At 47.7% G+C, this 22,721-nt stretch overlaps 1 protein-coding gene across 2 annotated transcripts in view; it reads right to left on the bottom strand.

Annotated features, from left to right (window-relative positions):
- Positions 1-22,721, bottom strand: part of cdyl (chromodomain Y like) — a 213,551-nt gene continuing 190,830 nt past the window's right edge. For both annotated transcript variants that reach the window (XM_033014641.1, XM_033014634.1), the window contains 4 exons: positions 12,738-12,910; positions 6,338-6,548; positions 4,323-4,466; positions 1-1,669 (listed from right to left, as the gene is read on the bottom strand). In XM_033014641.1, the coding sequence (XP_032870532.1) occupies positions 1,511-1,669; positions 4,323-4,466; positions 6,338-6,548; positions 12,738-12,910 (687 nt within the window). In that variant the 3' untranslated portion in view covers positions 1-1,510. The remainder of the gene's footprint in view (positions 1,670-4,322; positions 4,467-6,337; positions 6,549-12,737; positions 12,911-22,721) is intronic.

Below are 22,721 nucleotides of genomic sequence, written 5' to 3' on the forward strand. Positions count from 1 at the left end.
CACTTTTGAATATGAAATATTAGTTTTATTTCCGCAGATCTTTTCACAGCTCATTTTAATTAATAACCTATAAAACTTTACAGATTGTACAGTTTATAATATAGTTTAAACTACTGAACAAAAGTAGGTCCCACAGATGCAAAAATACTGTACCAATCCAAAGTAAAGGCAGATTTACACAATGTACAGCTCTCCACTGGAGGGGAGGTGATCATTTATAAGTACAAACAAACTGTACAAAAATAAGATTTAATTTCCATTCATACATTCAGAGAAGATTGCAAATGCAGATCTCTACATATCCAGTGAGATATCTGCAAACAGGAATTAGTTACCACTCCTAGCAGGAATGCACAATACTATTTATCTGGGGCACCGACCGTTAAGAACATGGCATAGTGTAACATTTAAACAAAAAGATACAAGAATCACCTACTTTTAAAGGTTTTTTTTAAAAAGAATTTTTGTTTTGAATAGTGTGCCAAGGGGGGTTTTTGATTTAAAAGCTTATTAAATTAAGAAAATGTTTCTAAAGTGGCACTAAGACCATAGTTATGAATTCATAAAGCATTTTTGGTGTAATACATTGAAACTGGCAACGAAACACAAGCTCTTTCTATCATTTATATTTACCCAGAAACAGAAGGATACATTTTGAATTTGATTAAAAAGAAATGGAAAACCCTACACTTTAAAAAAAACATGAAAACTAATACTTAACTCATGTTGTTTCCTTATATAAGATTGACAAGGATTCACTAATACTGCAAGGCGTGTTTTGTCTTAAGGAGCCAGTGGTTTCTTCATGCGTATTGGAGAATATAGGAATAAATTCTGGAACTGGGTCAAACATTTAATAACACCTCCTGAGCACATTTAACATGTACACACAGACTCTTTGAAAGGATGTGTTGTATCGTCTGAAGGATTTATGTTGTAGATAGGATCGACTGTCAGAAATCACACCTGTTCTTTATAGTTGAGGTATTTGTAATCCTCCCCTCCCCCCCCCCCCCCCCCCCAACAATATACCTATGACCTTTTTTAGAATATTTTTTGTGAGTATTTATATATTTTTAGTTAAACCAGCCTCGCTATTCCCTGGCAGTGAGAAGCGGGCTGGTTTGTTACCCGTTTTCTTTCCTCCCATTTTCTGAAGCTGAGCGTCGTTCCAAACATTCCCCTCTCAAACGCATCAGACAACGTGTTTGAGTGCAGTAACCGTCAAGGGCAAAAGCTACCGGACAGGCAAAGGACAGACTGCAAAGTTTGGTAGTGCACGGCAAATCATTCAGCTCTCCCCAGCTTGCTCTCTCCCGTGGTCGTTTGGACTGATGGGCACTCAGCACGAGTTCAGCTCTTCACCTTCCAGCCTTTGCTTCTGGGCAGATGCCTCTCAAGGATGTGTCTATCGTTGGGGTTCTCCTGCTCCTCTGCTTCTGTGCGAGGGCATTCAGAAGCCAACAAGGCAAGCCAGCAGGAAATATTTTTTTCCAAAGACAATCCACGTTCAGAACTCATCGATCTTCTTCTGTAGGTACCTCAGCATAGAATCCATCCCCTGAGAAGAACTCCAGATTTTCCTTAGAACATAAGATTCATTTTCGTTGGTCTGTTCCAAATCGCCCTTCATGGCATTTCGGACAAGGGCTTTGGATTCTTCAAGTACCTAAATAAAGTGTACAGATATTTGTTAGGGCAGTAATACCATTTTATAGCAGAGAGTACACTAAAGCTATAGGAATCATGACTCAGTAAACCACATTGCATATCCACATTAAGGGTGGGGCTAGTCGCTGCCTCACAGCACCAGAGACCTGGGTTCGATCCTGACTGCGGGTGCTGTCTGTTCGGAGTTTGTACGTTCGCCCTGTGACCTGCGTGGGTTTTCTCCGGGTGCTCCGGTTTCCTCCCACACTCTGAAGATGTGCAGGTTTGTATGTTAATTGGCTTTGGTAAAATTGTACATTGTTCCTAATGTGGGTAGTGGGATAGTGTTAGTGTACAGGGATCGCTGGTCGGCGCGGCAAAATGGAATAAGCATCTGGCCAGCTTATTTGCATGGTACAATGCAATAAAGTAGAAAGGTGGAACTGTGGATGCTAGTTGGCACAAAAGGACGCAGAGTGCTGGAGTAACTCAGTGGGTCAGGCAGCATCTGTGGAGAACATGGATAGGTGACGTTTCACACAGTGCTGGAGTAACTCAGTGGGTCAGGCAGCATCTGTGGAGAACATGGATAGGTGACGTTTCACAGAGTGCTAGAGTCACCTATCATGTCACGTATCCATGTTCTCCAGAGATGCTGGCTGTTCCGCTGAGTTTAGTTTTTTTTAGTTTAGTTTAGAGATACAGCACGGAAATAAGCCCTTCGGCCCATCAAGTCTGCACCAACCAACAATCCCCGCACATTAACACTATCTACACCCACTAGGGACAATTTACATTTGTACCAAGCCAATTAACCTACAAACCTGTACATCTTTGGAGTGTGGGAGGAAATCAAACATCTCAGAGAAATAAAAGAGAAACAGGTCCTTTGGCCCAGTGAGTCCGTGCCGATGAGTGATCCACAAATACTGACGCTATCCTACACATTAGGGACAATTTACAATTGTACCAAAGCCAATTAGCCTACAAACCTGTACGTCTTTGGATTGTGGGAGGAAACCAGAGCACCCGGATGGACCCATGCAGCTCAAGGGGAGAGCGTGCAAACTCCGTACAGACAGCACCCATAGTCAGGATCGAACCGGAGACCTGGGGCTCTGGCGCTGTGAGGCATCGACTCCATCGCTGCTCCACCATGGAGTTACTCCAGCATTCTGTGTCTATCTTCGGTACATCACATGAAGAGCCCGTTTCTGTGCTGGATGACTCTAACTCGATGGGTATGACATTAGTTAGAAGCATTTTTCTTCTGCATTACAAAACGGTGCTTTATACAGAGTCTGAAGAAGGGTTTCGACCCGAAACGTTGCCTATTTCCTTTGCTCCATTGATGCTGCCTCACCCGCTGAGTTTCTCCAGCATTTTTGTCTCCCGGTGCTTTATACAGGTATGTCCACCGCTGATTCCCTGGCATCTGGTGGTCCGGCACCTCCTTGAATCCGGACAAAATTACGAGAAATCCCCCCATGGAAGGAATCCCCTGAAAATGTGTCCCCTAGGCCGGGTGAGGCGGCCGATCTCGACCTCATCGGGACTTCCGCGACCAGACCTAGGGCACTCCATCAACGGTGCCACCAACTTGGCCGTATTGGCGTTCAGAAATCCACCCAAAAACGGTGATGCGGCTGTCTAGGGACCCGGGCTTACGTTTCCGCGGCCCGCGGTTCTCTCCCATGAGGGCCGCCACCTGCCGGGAAAGGGGCGCCTCGGTCCCGGGTGCAGTCGACGTTCCGACCCTCGTCGGGACATCCCAGGGCAACTCGTTAACCAGCACCCGGGCAAGAAGCGCCAGCTTCACTGGCAATTTAATTCACATTTTACATTTGTTTGTTTTAACTTACTGCAGTCCATGGTGCTTTAGAGAGGAGGAGGAGTATAATTAGAGGGTTAGAGGTTTAGTTTAGTATAGTTTAGAGATACTCTGTGAAACGTCACCTATCCATGTTCTCCACAGATGCTGCCTGATCCGCTGAGTTACTCCAGCACTCTGTGAAACGTCACCTATCCATGTTCTCCACAGATGCTGCCTGACCCGCTGAGTTACAGAAACAGGCCCTTCGGCCCACTGCGTCCATGACATATTGTTGAATTATTATTACATGACCAGGATAGAATGATGGGGCTAATTGCATTCCTATAACTTACGAACTTAGAACCTCTGTTGATCCCGGCAAGGCATGTGGGAAGGAACTGCAGATGCTAGTTTACACCAAAGAGAGAGACAGAGTGCTGGAGTAACTCAGCGGGTCAGGTGTTTAGGTGAGACATGACCTTTGGGGTCGATACCTTTCTTCAGTACGGGTGGCGATTCGGGTCGAGACGCTTCTTCAGTCTTCAGAAGGATCTCGACCTGAAACGTCACCCTATTCCTTCTCTCCAGAGCTGCTGTCTGACCCGCTGAGTTTAGTCCAGCATTTTGTGTCTGTCTTCGGTGTAAACCAGCAAGGCTCTGGAACTAAAGCTGCTGTAAAATTGGTGATAGGCCTGTGCTCCATAAAAAACTTTAATACACATGTTATAAAAACCACTGAAGGATGATATTTTAAAAACAACAAAGGATGACAATTTAAAAACTAAAGTGAATGCTGCATTTGAGTGAGTGTGAGGAAGCTCCGCCCAGTGGGATGTGGACAGTTACGTTGCCGACTTACAAGGGAATTACAGGCGACGAGTTCCTTAATACGGACCATGACCTCCTGGCTGAAGGTTCCAGGCCAGAAAACCTGCGACACCAATCCTTTAGCACAAGCCTCCTGTGCAGTCAACTTCCGTCCACTGAATAGCATTTCATTCGCCTGTAAAAAAATAATCAAAATCTTAGCATAAATGGTGAAAATAAAGTCTGACAGAGAAGACACAGAGTGCTGGAGTAACTCAGCGGGTCAGGCAGCATCTGTGGAGAACATGGATAGGTGACGTTTCACAGAGTGCTGGAGTAACTCAGTGGGGCAGGCAGCATCTGTGGAGAACATGTTTAGGTGACGTATTGGGTAGAGATACTTCTTCAGATTGAGAGTCGGGGGAGAGGGAAACTGGAGATATGGAAGGTGTGGGCAGCGTGAGAGGGTGTTGATACTTGGTCTTCAAACTTCCCCTTTCTGAAGTCAATGGTACGTTCCATGGTCTGATGACATGAGCAAGTGGTTGTGATGTTGAGCAACATATTTCAGGCAGGATAATACAATTGGGGCAGTGATAACCATCAACATTTTAATAAGCGAGAGAACTATGACAGATAATTAGCTAGAGAATTGATAAGATAATTTTCATTAAAGTAGAAATGTGTTATTGAGGAACAATGTTTAGAGGCCAAATTCTACATAGTCACACAGCCTTGAACAGGCCCTTCAGCCCAACGTACCCGTGCTGACCAAGAAACAAAATGTATACTTTGTGTGAACGGGCGGCACAGTGATGCAGGGGCAGAATTGTTGCCTTACAGTGTCAGAGACTTGGGTTCGATTTTGACTGGGTGCTCTGGTTTCCATCCACACTCCAAAGACATGCAGGTCTGCAGGTTAATTGATGTGTAAATTGTCCCTAGTGCGCAGGAGTGAACTAGAATACTGGGCGATTGTTGATCGGTGCTCAGAGGGCCAAAGGACCTGCTTGGTTTAGTTTAGAGATACAGCATGGAAACAGCCCATCGAGTCCAGGACGACCAGCGATCCGTGTAAACTAGCACTTTCCTACACATTAGTGACAATTTACATTTACACCAAGCCAACTCACCTACAAACCTGCAAGCCAATTAACCAAATTACATCTTTGGATTGAGGGAAGAAAGCAGAGATCCCGGAGAAAACCCACGCAAATCACAGGGAGAACGTACAAACTCCGTACAGATGGCACATGTAGTGAGGATTGAACCCGGCGCTATCAGGCAGCAACTAGCCCGCTGTGCCACCGTGTTTCCACGCTATACCTTACACTATAACTCAATACCCACCTGCCTGTGTTTGGCCCATATCATTCTAAACACACTAGGGACTATTTACACATTTATTATTTATTCCGACTATTGAGTCTGAAGAAGGGTCTCGACCCGAAATGTCACCCATTCCTTCTCTCCAGAGATGCTGCCTGTCCCCGCTGAGTTACTCCAGCATTTTGGGTCTAGCTTCGATTTAAACCAGCATCTGCAGTTCCTTCCTACACAGGGACTATTTACATTTATACCAAGCCAATTATTAACCTACAAACCTGTTGGTCTTTGGAGTGTGGGAGGAAAGCGAGGATCTTACAGCGCTTGCAGCGCCGGAGACCCGGGTTCGATCCTGACTATGGGCGCTAGTCTCCCCGTAACTTGCCCACGCAAGAACGTACAAGCTCCGCACAGACTCGCACCCGTAGTCAGGATGGAACCCGCGTCTGAGGTGCTGCAAGCGCTTGTAAGGCAGCAACTCTATCGCTGCCGCCCCTAATGAGAGTAGTTGATGATTTGATGTTTTTAAGAAGGATCTGCAGATGCTGGAAAATCGAAGGTAGACAAAATTGCTGGAGAAACTCAGCGGGTGCGGCAGCATCTATGGAGCGAAGGAAATAGGCAACGTTTCGGGCCGAAACGTTGCCTATTTCCTTCGCTCCACAGATGCTGCTGCACCCACTGAGTTTCTCCAGCAATTTTGTCTACCAGTTGACGATTTGAAGCAGATGTGGAACTTACTGAGGCAAGGCCCATTATTCGGGGAAAGGTCAGTGATGAGCATCCATCAGGAGTCTGTCCAAATGTAGCGTAGGGAGTCTGGAACCAGGCTTTCTCATTCGCCCACACCACATCACAGAGAGGTAAAATGGAAGCTCCAAGGCCGATCGCAGGACCATTCACAGCTACGATGATCGGTTTCTTAAACTGGATAAATGTGTTGACAAAACTCCTGCAAGTGGAAAAAAGAAGCATCAATCTGCGTTACATTTAGCATCAATTCCTCGTCATCAACATTCATAAGGGATAGGAGCCGAATGATGCCATTCGGCCCATCAAGTCTTCGCCATTCTATCTTGGCTGATCTATCTCTCCCTCCTAACCCCATTCTCCTGCCTTCTCCCCATAACCCGACACCCGTACTAATCAAGAAGGTTCGGAGTAACTTCCTCATTGGGTGGGGCCGCGAGCCGGCAGCTGTTCGTCCTTTCGACTTTTTTATTGTTTTTAGTATGTCTAAAAGTGTGTTGTAGTGCGTTTTAGTATGGGGGGTGGGGGCGGGGAAGGGGGAAACTGTTTTTCAGTTACTTACCTCGGTGGAATGCGGCTTTTCCGTCGCATTTTCACCCCCCCTCGCGGCCTAATTGGATTGGAGCGTCCTTTCCCAGAGTGGGGCCCAGAGCTTCAGCAGCGGGCACAGCACGGACCTTTCCATCGCGGAGCCGGGCGATCCCTTGCCGGGGAGTCGCCAGAGAAGAGCTCCGATCGCTGGCCTGCGGCCTATAACATGGTGAAGCCGCGGTCTCCGGTAGGAAGCGGCCGATTCGGGACCTCCAAGCCGCGGAGTGTCCGTCTGTCTCGACGTCGGAGTTTGGATCATCCCAACAAGAGGGCCTGTACATCGGGCCGTCCGTAGCGGCGACTGCAGAGGGTTCGTGGCCCAGACCACAGATGAACAAAGGAGGACGACTGGCTGAGCGTTATTGCCTTCCACACAGTGTAGAATGTTGATTCCACTGTGGTGGATGTCCATGTTACATTCTATTGTGTATTGTGCTCTTTTTGCTTGTATGGCTGCATGGGAAATCAAATTCCACTTTACCGGAATTGATGCATGTGGCAACAAATGTGGACTTGAACTTGAATCTGTCAATTCTTAAAAATACCCAATGACGTGGCCTCCTCAGCCTTCTGTGGCAATGAATCCCACAGATTCACCACCCTCTGACTAAAGAAATTCCTCCTCATCTCATATAGATACATAGACAATAGGTGCAGGAGTAGGCCATTCTAAAGGTGTATTCTGAGGCTGTGCCCTCTGGTCCTAGACTCTCCCACTAGTGGAAACATTCTCTCCACATCCACTCTATCCAGGCTTTTCCATATTCGGTGCGTTTCAATGAGGTTACCCCTCATCCTTACAAACTCCAGTGAGTACAGGCCCAGTGCCATCAAACGCTCATCATATGTTAACCCACTCATTCCTGGGATTATTATCGTAAACCTCCTCTTGACCCTCTCCAGCGACCCAATTCCTCAGACCACAATTGCTCACGACACTCTACATGCGGTCTGACCAGTGACATATAAAGCCTCAGCATAACATCCCTGTGTTTTGTATTCTAATCCTCTCAAAATAAATGCTAGCATTGTATTTGCCAGAACCAGGGGCCACAGTTTAAGAATAAAGAGTAAGCCATTTAGAACAGAGACGAAGAAACACTTTTTCTCACAGAGAGTTGTGAGTGTGGAATTCTCTGCCTCAGAGGGCGGTGGAGGCAGGTTCTCTGGATACTTTCAAGAGAGAGCTAGATAGGGCTCTTAAAAATAGCGGAGTACATGGGGAGAAGGCAGGAACGGGGTACTGATTGGGGATGATCAGCCATGATCACATTGAATGGTGGTGCTGGCTCGAAGGGCCGAACGGCCTACTCCTGCACCTATTGTCTATTGCCTTCTTTCAATCTTATTACGGGGGATCGTGACAGACGCCTCCTGGTGGCGATCCCTGGAAGCGACGAGGCGGTGCACTCTGTGACACGTCGGGCGACAATTCTGTCAACGTGTTGGACGATGACAGAAGCCAAAAGCGAACTACATCGCCTAACACACGAGCGAATGAATCTTAGTACAATCTAAACTACAACCCTACTGTAACACCAAACTACCCTGGACTCTCAGTGTTGTACTACATACGTTGGCTTAGACTGTTACGATCCAGTTACCTCGTATAACTGAGCATTTATTGTGGTATGGTTTATTGTGCATATGCGTTGTTGCATTAACGTGTCTGTAAGCTGCAACAAATAATAATTTCATTTCAATTTCATCCAGGCCTTTCACTAAATTGGTAAGTAACATTAAACACAAATATCGTGATCCTATGTGGGCATTCTAAACTAAATATCCACCGAGTTTGGTCCTAAATAAACATAGCAACCGAACACCTACAGTCCTCTCTGGAGGAGAGAGTCTCAGCGGAAAGCAGTCTCTGCACATCTCAGTCCTAAATGGTGGCTTCTTCTGATCGAGTCCACAGAGCTGAACACACTTCGCAGCATCTGCACGCAATGGCGTCTGTCTTGTCGCTTCTTGTGCGTGGTGGTGGAAAGATGGGTGGAAACAGGGCCGTGACGTGAACGCTCTTCCCTTGACCCCCTGAATGGTGTGAAACTGATGTGAGGCCAGAGCTCTGCAGAGAGTAGTGCGTTCGGCCGAACGCACTATGGGAACTTCACTCGCCCCACTGCAGGAACTATACATCAGGAGGTGCAACTCCAGAGCCAATAAAATCATGGGAGACCCCTTCCACCCCTGCAACGGACTGTTCCAGCTGCTACGGTCAGTCACTGTAAACTCCTATCTCACCAGGGACTAACTTTACTGTACCACTCGACTGCTTTTTCACCACCAACTTCCATCCGGCACTCCAATACACCTGGACCATTTCCGACACTTCCCTACCATTCCTTGACCTCACCATCTACATCGCAGGGGACAGACTTCTGACCGACATACACTACAAACCAACTGACTCACATGGCTATCTGGACTACACGTCTTCCCACCCTGCCCCCTGTAAAGGCTCCATCCCCTACTCCCAATTCCTCCGCATACGCCGCATCTGCTCCCAGGATGAGACGTTCCACACCAGGGCATCGGAAATGTCCTCGTTCTTCAGGGAACGGGGATTCCCCTCTGCCACCATAGATGAGGCTCGCACCAGGGTCTCATCCATACCCCGCAACACTGCTCTCTCTCCCCATCCCCGCACTCGCAACAAGGGCAGAGTCCCCCTAGTCCTCACCTTTCACCCCACCAGCCGGCAAATACAAAAAATAATCCTCCGCCATTTTCGCCACCTCCAACGTGACCCCACCACTCGCCACATCTTCCCATCTCCCCCTATGTCTGCCTTCCGCAAAGACCGCTCCCTCCGCAACTCCCTTGTCAATTCTTCCCTTCCCTCCCGTACCACCCCCTCCCCGGGCACTTTCCATTGCAACCGCAAGAAATGCAACACCTGTCCCTTCACCTGCCCCCTCGACTCCATTCAAGGATCCAAGCAGTCGTTCCAGGTGCGACAAAGGTTCACCTGTATCTCCTCCAACCTCATCTACTGCATCCGCTGCTCTAGATGTCAGCTGATTTACATCGGGGAGACTAAGCGGAGTTTAGGCGATCGTTTCGCCGAACACCTCCGCTCAGTCCGCAATAACCTACCTGAACTCCCGGTGGCTCAGCACTTCAACTCCCCCTCCCATTCCCAATCCGACCTCTCTGTCCTGGGTCTCCTCCATTGCCAGAGTGAGCAACACCGGAAATTGGAGGAACAGCACCTCATATTCCGCCTGGGTTGCTTGCGTCCGGATGGCATGAACGTTGAATTCTCCCAGTTTTGCTAGCCCTTGCTGTCTCCTCCCCTTCCTTAACCCTCGAGCTGTCTCCTCCCATCCCCCCGCCCTCGGGCTCCTCCTCCTCCCTTTTTCCTTCCTTCTCCCCCCCACCCCCCATCAGTCTGAAGAATGGTTTCGGCCCGAAACGTTGCCTATTTCCTTCGCTCCATAGATGCTGCTGCACCCGCTGAGTTTCTCCAGCATTTTTGTGTGCTTTTTTTTTTAAATGGCTGTTTTTTTCCCGATGGAACCGATGGGGAGTTGAAATCATTTTTTCAATGTCGCCGCCATTTATAACAAAGAATTTCACTTTGAATCATCATATGTGACAGTAAAGTATACATTCATTCATTTTGTGAATTCTGGATGTTATCAACTCAAGGGTCTGAGTTGCAAGGAGAGGCTGGATTAGACAATAGACAATAGACAATAGGTGCAGGAGTAGGCCATTCAGCCCTTCAATGTGATCATGACTGATCATCCCCAATCAGTACCCCGTTCCTGCCTTCTCCCCATATTTGATTAACTCGGAAGGAGGTAGAAGGGTGACCTTACAGAGGCGTATAATAACCATGAAGAGTGCATATCACGTGGATGGTTATAATGTGTAGGAAAGAATTGCAGATGCTGGTTTAAATCAAATGCAGACACAAAATGCTGGAGGAACTCAGTGGGACAGGCAGCATCTCTGGAGAGAAGGAAGAGAAGAAGAGAAGGTGGATAGTTATAGTCTATTTCCCAAGGCGGAGGGGGGGGAGGTGGTCAAACAGCAAAAAGGGCAAAAGTTTAAGGCAAGAGGGGGGAATAATTTAAAGGGACATGAGAAGCAACTTTTTAAACACTGAGGATGGAAGGAATGAGATGCCAGAGGAAGCTGTAGTGCAGGGGTCGGGCAACCTTGTTCCGTATCGGGGCCGGGACGCACGTCTGTGAGCGGATGGGGGGGGGGGGGGGGGGCCACGTCTATCACGTGTACACATGGATCCCTCCCCCATCCCGCCCCGGATGGCAGGCATCAAATCACGTGCTCACAGAAGGTGGGACAAAAATACTGGAGAAACTCAGCGGGTGAGGCAGCCTCACGCAACCCTCGCATGTCTTCACCCGCTGAGTTTCTCCAGCATTTTTTGTCTACCTTCGATTTTTCCAGCATCTGCAGTTCTTTCTGAAACGTGTTCACAGAAGGTGCGCGGCCGTGCGCAGGATGCGGTACAGACAGAGCTCAGCGCTCCGGATGATTACGGGAAAGAAAATCCGCCTGCGGGCCGGATAATTTCGGGTTGCGGGCCGCATTCGGCCCGGGGGCCGTAGGTTGCCGGCCCCTGCGGTGGAGGCAGATGCAGTTACAACATTTAAAAGACGTTTGGACAGGTACATGGATAGAAAAAGTTTAAAGGGAGTCGAGGAAAATGTTTCCCACTCTGATTAGTGGAAGTCGAGAACTCACTCCCTGAAAAGGTGAAGGAGGAAACACTGGAAAATGGATGTAGCTCAGACAGGCACCTTGGTCAACATGGACAAGTTGGGCTGTGCTTATTTCTGCCAAGAGTCAAGAGTGTTTAATTGTCATGTGCCCCGAAACAGAACAATTCTGTAAAAGGATAAGCTGTAAACCATGTTATGGGGTCAGGGTGAGGGTTATAGGAAAGATGTTGTCAAGTTGGATAGGGTGCAGAGAAGATTTACGAGGATGTTGCCAGGACTCGATGGTCTGATCTATAGGGAGAGGTTGAGTAGGTTGGGACTCTATTCCCTGGAGCGCAGGAGGATGAGGAGTCTTCTTCTTGCGTTTGGCATGCACAGCCTAAAGTTGCAGGACAACTTGTTCTATTTGATCTTATTTGATTGTGCACGCCGGGCTGATTGCATTCGTCGAAACTGGGCGGACCACGTGAAGGTTGCAATCTTCCCACCCCAGAATGAGGGGTGATACAATAGAGGTGTATAAAATTATGAGAGGAATAGATCGGGTAGACGCACAGTCTCTTGCCCAGAGCGAAGGAATAGAGAACCAGACGACATTGGTTTAAGGTGGATGGGGAAAGATTGAATAGGAACCTGAGGCGTCACTTTTTCTACACACAGGTTGTATGGAACGAGCTGCCGGAGGAGGTAGTTGAGGCTGGGACTATCCCAACGTTTAAGAAACATTTCGACAGGTACATGGATAGAACGGGTTTAGAGCGATATGGACCAAATGCAGGCAGGTGGGACTAGTGCAGCTGGGACAAGTTGATCGGTGTGGGCAAGTTTGGCTGAAGGGCCTGTTTCCACACTGTATCACTCTATGACTTTATGGCCCGACAAGGAACAATGTAATTCTGTGAAATGAAATGCTGTAAAACTATGAATCCTGACCCCACTTTAACAGAGAGCTGCCGTTGCTTACGACGTGTTAAATATCTAACCTTCCAATTCCATGAAAGCTCAAGGAAACTGGAACTTTGACTATTACTTTCTCCACAGGTGCTGCCCGACCTTCTGGGCATTCCCAGCAATGCAATGCCAATATAGAAGCTGCATACCTGATGGACTCGGTCATTTTAATACTCTCTCTTTTCCGGTCGTCTGTTAATCGTCGAATGAAATAAATAAAATCAAGACCACAACAAAACACACTTCCTACGGCACTCAGCAAAACCAATTTGCTGTCATCAGCTGCTGCAGTGTTCAGAGCACTTTGCATTTCCTTCATTACCTGTAAACAAAACAATTAAAAGCGATTAGAAGCCAAACCAAATTTTGCAATAGAAACATTTAAAAATAAGTGCAGGAGCAGGCCATTCGGCGCTTCGAGCCAGCACCGCCATTCAATATGATCATGGCTGGCCATCTAAAATTAGTACCCCGTTCCTGCTTTTTCCCCTTGATTCCTTTAGCCGTAAGAGCTAAATCTAACTCTCTTGAAAACATCCAGTGAATTGGCCTCCACTGCCTTCTGTTGCAGAGAATTCCACAGATTCACAACTCTCTGAGTGAAGACATTTTTCCTCATTCTTAATTGCAGAAACAAGTTTCATGCAGAGTTATAAACAGACCTCTATGCAGACAGGATGTGTAGGAAGAAAGCACAGATGCTGGTTTACACCAAAGAGACACACAAAATGCTGGAGTAACCCAGCTGGGAGCATCTCTGGAGAGAAGTGGATCGAGACCCTTCTTCGGTTTAAGACAGGCACGGGAATCTCTATCAAAACATGGGGGGGGACACACAATTTCTTGGCGGCTTCGGCCGTGGGCCCTGTGGAGTAACATCGGGAGCTGACCTGGTTGGTGACCGACTCTGGACTCCAGCAACAGCAGCTTCGTCCGCCCCGAATCGTGTGGCTTGAATCGGCCCGTTCATGGGGTCTTTCATCGGCCGGCGGGGGCTTCAACATCGGGAGCCTCGATCGCCTCGACGCAGTCATTTAACTGCGAGGCGGTGGAAGATCCCGCGGCCGGGCGATGAAAAGCCCCGCGAACGGGCCGATTCAAGCTCAGCTCTATGCTCCATGGACGTCTCCCTCCTCCAATCACCGCCCTCTATCCTCAGTCCCACCCCCCTACTTCCGCCTCTGACCGACACCTCCCTCCTCCAATGATCGCGCTGAATCATCATGTTCCCCCCCCACTGCCTGCTGACCGACATCTCTCTCGTCCAATCGGCGCCCTCGATCATCAGTCCCACCCCCACTGTCTCGCGGAAAGCGGAGATTTTTAATAGATTTTTATTCACCCAATTTTAAAATACCGATTATAAAACATGGGGGGATCGTCCCCCACCTCTCAAAACATGGAGGGGGCATGTCTCCCCTGTGCCTCTCCCCCGGGATTTCCGCCCCTGGACTAAAACCATACCTTTCCATATCTCTAGACTCTCACTCAATCTGAAGAAGGGTCTCAACCCGACAAATCACCCATTCCTTCCCTCCAGAGATGCTGCCTGTCCCGCTGAGTTACTCTAGAATTTTGTGTCTACCTTCAGTGTAAACCAGCACCTGCAAATTTTGTCTGCATGGAGGTCTGTTTTTGTGTCTATTCTCTATGCAGACAGTCCAGTATTAAGCATCCAAAACATTGCACTATCAATACCTCCTTGGTTTCACAACAGTCCTCGTTATTCATTGAAGATCCCTTCTACGTCAATACATCAGCTTTTATTCATTCAAGGTCAACATTTATGGTCCATCCCTAATTACTGACTGAACTTAGTTTAGAGATAGTCGCTGCACGGTGGAGCAGCGGTAGAGTTGCTGCCTCACAGCGTCAGAGACTCGGGTTCAATGCCAACTACGGGTGCTGTCTGTACGGAGTTTATACGTTCTCCCCATGACCTGCTTGGGTTCTCTCCGAGATCTTCAGTTTGCTCCCACACTCCAAAGACGTACAGGTTTGTAGGTCTATTCTCTATGCACAGTCAAGGATTTAGCATACAAATCATTATCTCGGTTTGACAACATTCCTCGTTAGTCATTGAAGATCTCTTCCACATCAATGCATCAGCATTTATTCATTCAAGGTCAACATTTATGGCACATCCCTAATTAACTCCTGAACTTAGTTTAGAGAGACAGCATGGAACTAGGTCCCGCGGCCCACCCGAGTCCTCTCACACGAGTTCCTTCTGCAGTTGTACAGAGCCCTTCCTTCTGCAGTTGTACAGGGCCCTAGTGAGACCACACCTGGAGTATTGTGTACAGTTTTGGTCCCCTAATTTGAGGAAGGACATTCTTGCTATTGAGGAAGTGCAGCGTAGGTTTACAAGGTTAATTCCCAGGATGGCGGGACTGTCATATTCTGAGAGAATGGAGCAGCTGGGCTTGTGCACTCTGGAGTTTAGAAGGATGAGAGGCCATCTCTTTGAAACATATAAGATTGTTAAGGGTTTGGACACGCAAGAGGCAGGAAACATGTTCCCAATGTTGGGGGAGTCCAGAACCAGGGGTCACAGTTTAAGAATAAGGGGTAAGCCATTTAGAACGGAGACGAGGAAACACTTTTTCTCACAGAGAATGGTGAGTCTGTGGAATTCTCTGCCTCAGAGGGTGGTGGAGGCAGGTTCTCTGGATGCTTTCAAGAGAGAGCAAGATAGGGCTCTTAGAAATAGCAGAGTCAGGGGATATGGGGAGAAGGCAGGAACGGGGTACTGATTGGTGATGATCAGCCATGATCACATTGAATGGCGGTGCTGGCTCGAAGGGCCAAATGGCCTACTCCTGCACCTATTTCTCTACCATATGCTTTTACATTCAGTAACAGCTTTCTTCAACTCAACATATATTAATTGGCATTGGCATGTAGAATGCCTTTAGGCGTATTATCAGGTTGTTCTACATACCCCCACTATCCCATTTAATTGGTGCTTAAACATTCCTCATTTGTCACTTTTTCTGTGCCTTACATGCATAGATCAGAAACCTGGAATCTGCCCTGCCCCACCACGCAGATCAATTTCCCTCCTGGGATGAAGTTGTATCGTATCGTTCAAAGTAATATTCTGCAGATGATTTTTCTTTCCAGCTTACAATATTTCTACAGTGATCTTGACATCTTACAAGGTTCCTCAGCCTGTAGTTCTTCTGTTTCCTCTTACCCGTCAATACTTTGTATAGGACTTTATTCTCAAGTTCCCCAGGGATTGATTTTCACCCTTCTATTCCTGCGACCACGTATGGACACAGCACAACTCAGCACTCGGAGAATTTGAAACCCATCACTCTCTGGCAAGGTGAATACCCAAGCAGAAACAAGGAGCTGCAGGTGCTGCAGGGCTCGAAATTAACGGTTGCCCGAGTGCCATTGACCACTCAAAGTGCAGCCGGGCAACCTAAATGCCGACTCATTTTGCCCGACTTGGCAATCAAACACTGGTTCATACCGATAGATAGACACAAAAAACTGGAGTAACTCCTCGGGTCAGGCAGCATCTCTGGAGAATAGGAACGTGACGTTCCGTGTCGGCGGTGGCGGCTGTATTCGTCTAGTATCTTTGATTGTGAGGCAAAGATGCTAGGTGCGTGGTGGCGAAGGGTCGAAGCGAATGACGGGCTCCGAGCAGCAGCAGCGGCCGCGGCAGCGGCTGCATCGCCTCCTCCTCCCGCACCCCGCCCGGCGGAAGGAACCTTCCTCTCTCTCCCTCCTCTCGGCGTGCGGGAGGGGTTGTGAAATCGCCCTGATAACGGCCACTGCCTGCAAATCCGCCAACGGCACTTTCACAACCACTCCCGCACGCCGAGGCCGGGAGGAGGGAGGAGAGGGAGGGGGTGACGGAGGCCTCCTTCCGCCGTCTGAAGCAGCTGCATGACAGATCCTATAGCTATAGGATCTTTGAGCTGCACCGCTCGGCCCCGCACCTTCCTGTCGGCTGGCGGAGGAGGGGAGGCGGTGTCGTGGAGGCGGCGGCACTTTGGCGTTGGACAGGGACGCCCAAGGCAGCGGGGCGATGTTGTCCCAGGAGCGCTGACCTTACTTCCTCCCCACCTCCTCTGCACCTTCCACCCCACCCTCTCCCTCTCTCTCTCTCTCTCTCTCTTGTACGCCCCCCTCCACCCCTCTTATCCTGGGACCCCTCCTCTCCATCCCGCACTGATCCCCATTCCCTCCTCCTCTATTCAGTCCTCACTGACATCCCGTGCTCCCCTCCCCATCTACCCCCCCCCCCCCAATCTATTCATCACCCTACCCACCTCGCATTGATTCTCCTGCCACCCCCCACCCCCCCCCCCCATCCATCCTACACTGGTTCCCCAATTCATCCTGTACTGACCCCCCTTCCCATCCATCCTGCACTTCTCCCCCCATTCATACTGCACTGATCCTCCAATTCATCCCGTACTGACCCACCCTCCATTTACCCTGCACCAATCCCCCCCATCCATCCTGTAGTGAACTCCCCATTCATCCTGTACTGATCCCCTCATGCATCCTGTACTGATCCCCTCATTCATCCCGTACTGATCCCCCATTCATCCTATACTGATCCCCTCATTCATCCTGTAGTGATCCCCCATTCACCCGGCACAGACCCTCCGATCCACACTGTCCTGACCCCCCCCCCCAATTCATCCTGTACTGATCCCCCCCATTCAACCTGTGCTGACCACCCCCCCCCCAATCCATCCTGTACTGATCCCCCCATTCAAGAAGAATGGGGGGAACAGTTTGAAGAAGGGTCTCGACCCGAAACGTTGCATATTTCCTTAGCTCCATGGATGCTGCCTCACCCACTGAATTTCTCCAGCATCTTTGTCTACCCCCGTTCATCCTGTACTAATTCACCCATTCATCCTGTACTGACCCCCCCCCCCCCCATCCTTCCCGTACTGATCCCCCCATTCAACACCACTGACATCTCCCCTCACAATTTTACATACTCCAACCAACGCGTACTAATTCACCTGCCTCAATCCATCCATTCCGCACCGATTGCCTTCTCAAACCCCCCACCGCCATCTATCCACCCCGCACTGATTCACACACCCCCTGACCCTATTGTGCTTCATGGTCTTCAGAGCGAACATTGACTATGTTTGATAACGGAATGCAATCAAATGTGTTTTAATTCCAAATGTTATTATTTGTTTTGACACCTTTAAACATATTACCAAAAGAACATTTGCTGTAGTTATGTCCTTTGGTCATCTCTTGTCAGTTAGTGTAATGTTTAACCTGTCAGATGGGTATAGTCGGTTTTAACAGCTATTATCATAAAATGCCTTTAGAAATTTCCTTGCAACCTGTATATTTTGTTATGGATAAATTATGTGCGAAGCGAGAGTGTTTCTGTGCCAATAGCAATAACGACCCATGCTATGGCCATGTCATGGTAATTTTCGGTCCTTCACAGAAAACATGCTTGCATCAATTGCAATATGTAAAAAGAGTTGAGATATTGTATTGTAATTTTGCTGCATGTCATTGCGGTATATATAATGTCTTGATTGGTGAATATGTTTAGTTTGTGACTTTATTTGAAGCAGAAATAATATGTGAATGTAGACAAAAGTGCTGGAGAAACTCAGCGGATGCGGCAGCATCTATGGAGCGAAGGAAATGGACAACGTTTCGGGCCGAAAACCTTCTTCAGACTGATGGGTTTCAGCCTGAAACGTTGCCTATTTCCTTCGCTCCATAGATGCTGCTGCACCCGCTGAGTTTCTCCAGCACTTTTGTCTACCTTCGATTTTCCAGCATCTGCAGTTCCTTCTTGAACATAATATGTGAATGCTTCATTGAGCATAATTCCAACTGGTAACTACGCACTTCGTCCAAGCACATTATCACACGCTTCATGCAAACCGTCTTAAATGACCACCTAAACTGTCATTTGGCAACCTAAAAAGCTGTCAAGGTTGCCCAGCTGGCAACAGGGAAAAAAAGTTAAGCGAGAGCCCTGTGCTGGTTTACAAAAAAATGTGCTGGAGTAACTCAGCCAGTCAGACAGCATTTCTTATAAGGACCAGAGGACATAGGTTTAAGGTGAAGGGGGAAAGATTTGATAGGAATCTGAGGGGTAACATTTTCACACAAGGGGTGGTAGGTGTATGGAACGAGCTGCCAGAGGAGGTAGTTGAGGCTGGGACTATCTCAATGTTTGATAAAGTTATACAGGTACATGGATAGGACAGGTTTGGAGGGATATGGGCCAAATGCAGGCAGGTGGGACGAGTGTAGCTGGGGCATGTTGGCAAGTTGGGCTGAAGGGCCTGTTTCCACGCTGTATCACTCTATGAATCTAATACATCTCAGTGAAGAATTCCCTTGCTGTTAAAATGCTTGCCTTTGACATCATCCTGTGGGAGGAGATCGGGTATTACAGTAAGTAAATGCAATTACACAGACACAAGGGAAAGCTTGGCTCAAGTGGACTTTTATTACAGATTAAAGGATATAACAATAGCAGGCCAGAGGCAGATGTTGAAAGAAATATTTCATAATGAAGCTTGGACTAGTGGGTATAAGCTACAGGGAGAGGTCGGGCAGACTTGGGTTGTTTTCTCTGGAATGGCGGAGGTTGCGAGGAACCCTGATTGAATGATATAAAATTACATGAGGCATAGATAGAGCAGGCAGTGAAAAACCTATTTCCCCAGGGTGGAAATAGCAAGTACTCGAGGGCATAGCTTGAAGGCGAGAGGGGCAAAGATTAAAGAAGATGAGTGCTGCAAGTTTATTTTTTAAACACAGTGTTTAGTTTAGCTTGGTTTAGAGATAGAGCATGGAAACAGGCCGCGCCGACCAGCGATCCCCGCACACTAGCACTATCCCACACACACTAGGGACAATTTTTTTTACCGAAGCTCCCGTGTTTGGAGTGTGCGAGGAAACCGGAGCTCCAGGAGAAAACCCACGCCGGTCACGGGGAGAACATACGGACTCCGTACAGACAGCACCCGTGGTCAGGATCAAACCCGGGTCTCTGGCGCTGTGAGGCAGCAACTCTACCGCTGCGCCACCGTGCCGCCCTAAGGACAGTGAGGGCCTAGACGGTGCTGACGAGGTGGTGGTGACGGCAGATTTGACAATGGCATTCAACAGACTTCTGGATAGGCACATGGATATGCTGGTAATGGCAGCATGTCGATTATGTGCAGGCAGGTCAGGGTTGGTCACAGCATCCTGTTTGGCACTGACATAGTGGGCCAAAGAGCCTGTTAAGGTGATGTACTGTTCTATGTTAGATAATTATCAAAATATATGTAAATGAACACTTCAACAAGGAAAAGGATTCTAACAAAGGGTCCATAAATTCATGTGATAGGAGCAGAACTAGGCCATTCAGCCTATCAAGTCTACTATCTCATTCAATCGGCTGATCTATCTCTCCCTCCTAACCCCATTTACCTGCCTATTCTCCATAACAATAGACAATAGACAAAGGTGCAGGAGTAGGCCATTCGGCCCTTCGAGCCAGCACCGCCATTCAATGTGATCATGGCTGATCAACCCCAATCAGTACCCCGTTCCTGCCTTCTCCCCTAACTAAACTGAACTCCTTACTACAGGTATGTGTTTGTATTCAGAGGCTGTGCCCTCTGGCCCTAGTGTCTCCCACTAATGGAAACATCCAATCCACATCCAATTATGGATTTTCAAAATGCATTCATATAGGTGTCACATGAAAGGCTACAACATGAGTTAAGACTTCGTGGTACTGAGAGTAACATATTGACATGGATAGATGAGCAATAGTTTGCGGAAAATTGAGATTTGCGATAAAAGTAGTTTTCAAGTTGGCAAATTTTGAACTAATGGCATGCCAATTGGATCAGTACTGGGGTCCCAGTGATTCGACTTGCAAATTAACTCTTTGGGAATCCAGCTCCAGCATTTATTGAGAGGCATAGATAGGGTAGACAGTCAGAGCCTTTTTCCAGGATTGCGCTGTCAAAGGCGAGAGAGTATAGTTTCAAAATGAGAGGGGTAAAATTTAAAGGAGATGTGCCGAACAAGATTTTGTTTCGACAGAGTGTGTTGGGTGCCTTGAACGCAATGCCAGGGGTGGTGGTGGAGGCTGGTATGAAAGTGGCATACGAGAGGTTTTTAGATGGATATGCAGGGTATGGAGGGATATGGATCACGTGCAAGAAGAGCCAGGTCATGTTTATTGTTTATTGTCACGTGTAACAGTTAAAAGCGTTTTGTTGTGTGCTATTCAGTCAGCGGAAAAGCAATATATGATTATAATCAATCTATTTCCAGTGTATAGATACATGATAAGGGAATAACGTTTAGTGCAAGGCAAAGCCAGTAAAGTCTGGTCAAGGATAGCCGAGGGTCACCAATGAGGTAGATAGTAGTTCTGGACTGCCCACTGGTTGTGGTAGGATGGTTCAGTTGCCTGATAACAGCTGGGAAGAAATTGTCTCTGAATCTGGTAGTGTGCATTTTCACACTTCTGTAGTTTTTGCCTGATGCTGTATGTTGGATATAATCAAAGCTGAAGTGCAGAGATCCTTAGATGTGATAGGAATCAAAAATGTTATAGGAACAAGGTCTTGGTCTTTTTATGAATCCATATCATTCCTCATGCTGCTATACTGTAAATTTTCAGTGGACTTATAACCAAGTCAACACACCGTTCAACTAAAGGTCGACACAGAATGCTGGAGTAACTCAGCGCGACAGACAGCATCTCTGGAGAGAAGGATGGGTGACGTTTCGGGTCGAGACCCTTCTTCAGACTGAGAGTCAGGGGAGAATGAGACGAGAGATATGGAAGGGTAAGGTGTGGAACCGACAGATCAAAGCAGATGGTGATAAGTAAATGTAGAATGGTTCATTGTTAGCTATGGGGAAGGAGACAAGAATTCCAAGAATTCATAGTCTTTCCTTTGAACATCACAGAGGCGGACAATCAGTAATATTTATAATATTTAATCGAGGATTGTAGAACTAGTCGAAGAACGAGAGTGGGGGAGGGATGGAGAGAGAGAGAGAGAGAGAAAGAAAGCAAAGTATAACTAAGCATAAGGTAGACACATAAAGAAGGGTCACGACCCGAAACATCATCCATTCCTTCTCTCCAGAGATGCTGCCTGTCCCGCTGAGTTACTCCAGCATTTTGTGTCTGTCGTCAGAGTGTGTCCTGCTGTGGAATATTGTTACACAGTTTTTATATTACTTTCTGTATCTGAGCGGGGGTTTTAGACAATAGACAATAGGTGCAGGACTAGGCCATTCGGCCCTTCGAGCCAGCACCGCCATTCAATGTGATCATGGCTGATCATCCACAATCAGTACCCCGTTCCTGCCTTCTCCCCATATCCCCTGACTCCGCTATCTTTAAGAGCTCTATCTAACTCTCTCTTGAAAGTATCCAGAGAATTGGCCTCCACCGCCCTCTGAGGCAGAGAATTCCACAGATTCACAACTCACTGGGTGAAAAAGCTTTTCCTCATTTCCGTTCTAAATGGCTTAGCCCTCATTCTTAAACTGTGGCCCCTGGTTCTGGACCCCCCCCCCCCCCCCAACGTCGGGAACAGGTTTCTTGCCTCTAGCATGTCCAATACCTTAATAATCTTACATATTTCAATAAGATTCCCTCTCATCCTAAGTTTCAGTATGTACAAGCCCAGTCGCTCCATTCTTTCAACATATGACAGTCCCGCCAGCCCGGGAATTAACCTCGTGAACCTACGCTGCACTTCCTCAATAGCAAGAATGTCCTTCGTCAAAGTTGGAGATCAAAACTGCACACAATACTCCAGGTGTGGTCTCACTAGGGCCCTGTACAATTGTAGAAGGATCCCTTTCCTCCTATATTCAACTCCTCTTGTTATGAAGGCCAACATGCCATTAGGTTTCTTCAATGCCTGCTGTACCTGCATGCTTACTTTCAGTGAGTGATGAACAAGGACCCCCAGATCCCGTTGTACTTCCCCTTTTCCCAACTTGACACCATTTAGATAGTAATCTGCCTTCCTGTTTTTGCTACCAAAGTGGATAACCTCACATTTATCCACATTAAACTGCATCTGCCATGCATCTGCCCACTCACCCAACCAATTTCCTGTCTGCCAACCAAC

The sequence above is a fragment of the Amblyraja radiata genome, chromosome 2 (assembly GCF_010909765.2).
Source record: "Amblyraja radiata isolate CabotCenter1 chromosome 2, sAmbRad1.1.pri, whole genome shotgun sequence".
NCBI lineage: Eukaryota > Metazoa > Chordata > Chondrichthyes > Rajiformes > Rajidae > Amblyraja > Amblyraja radiata.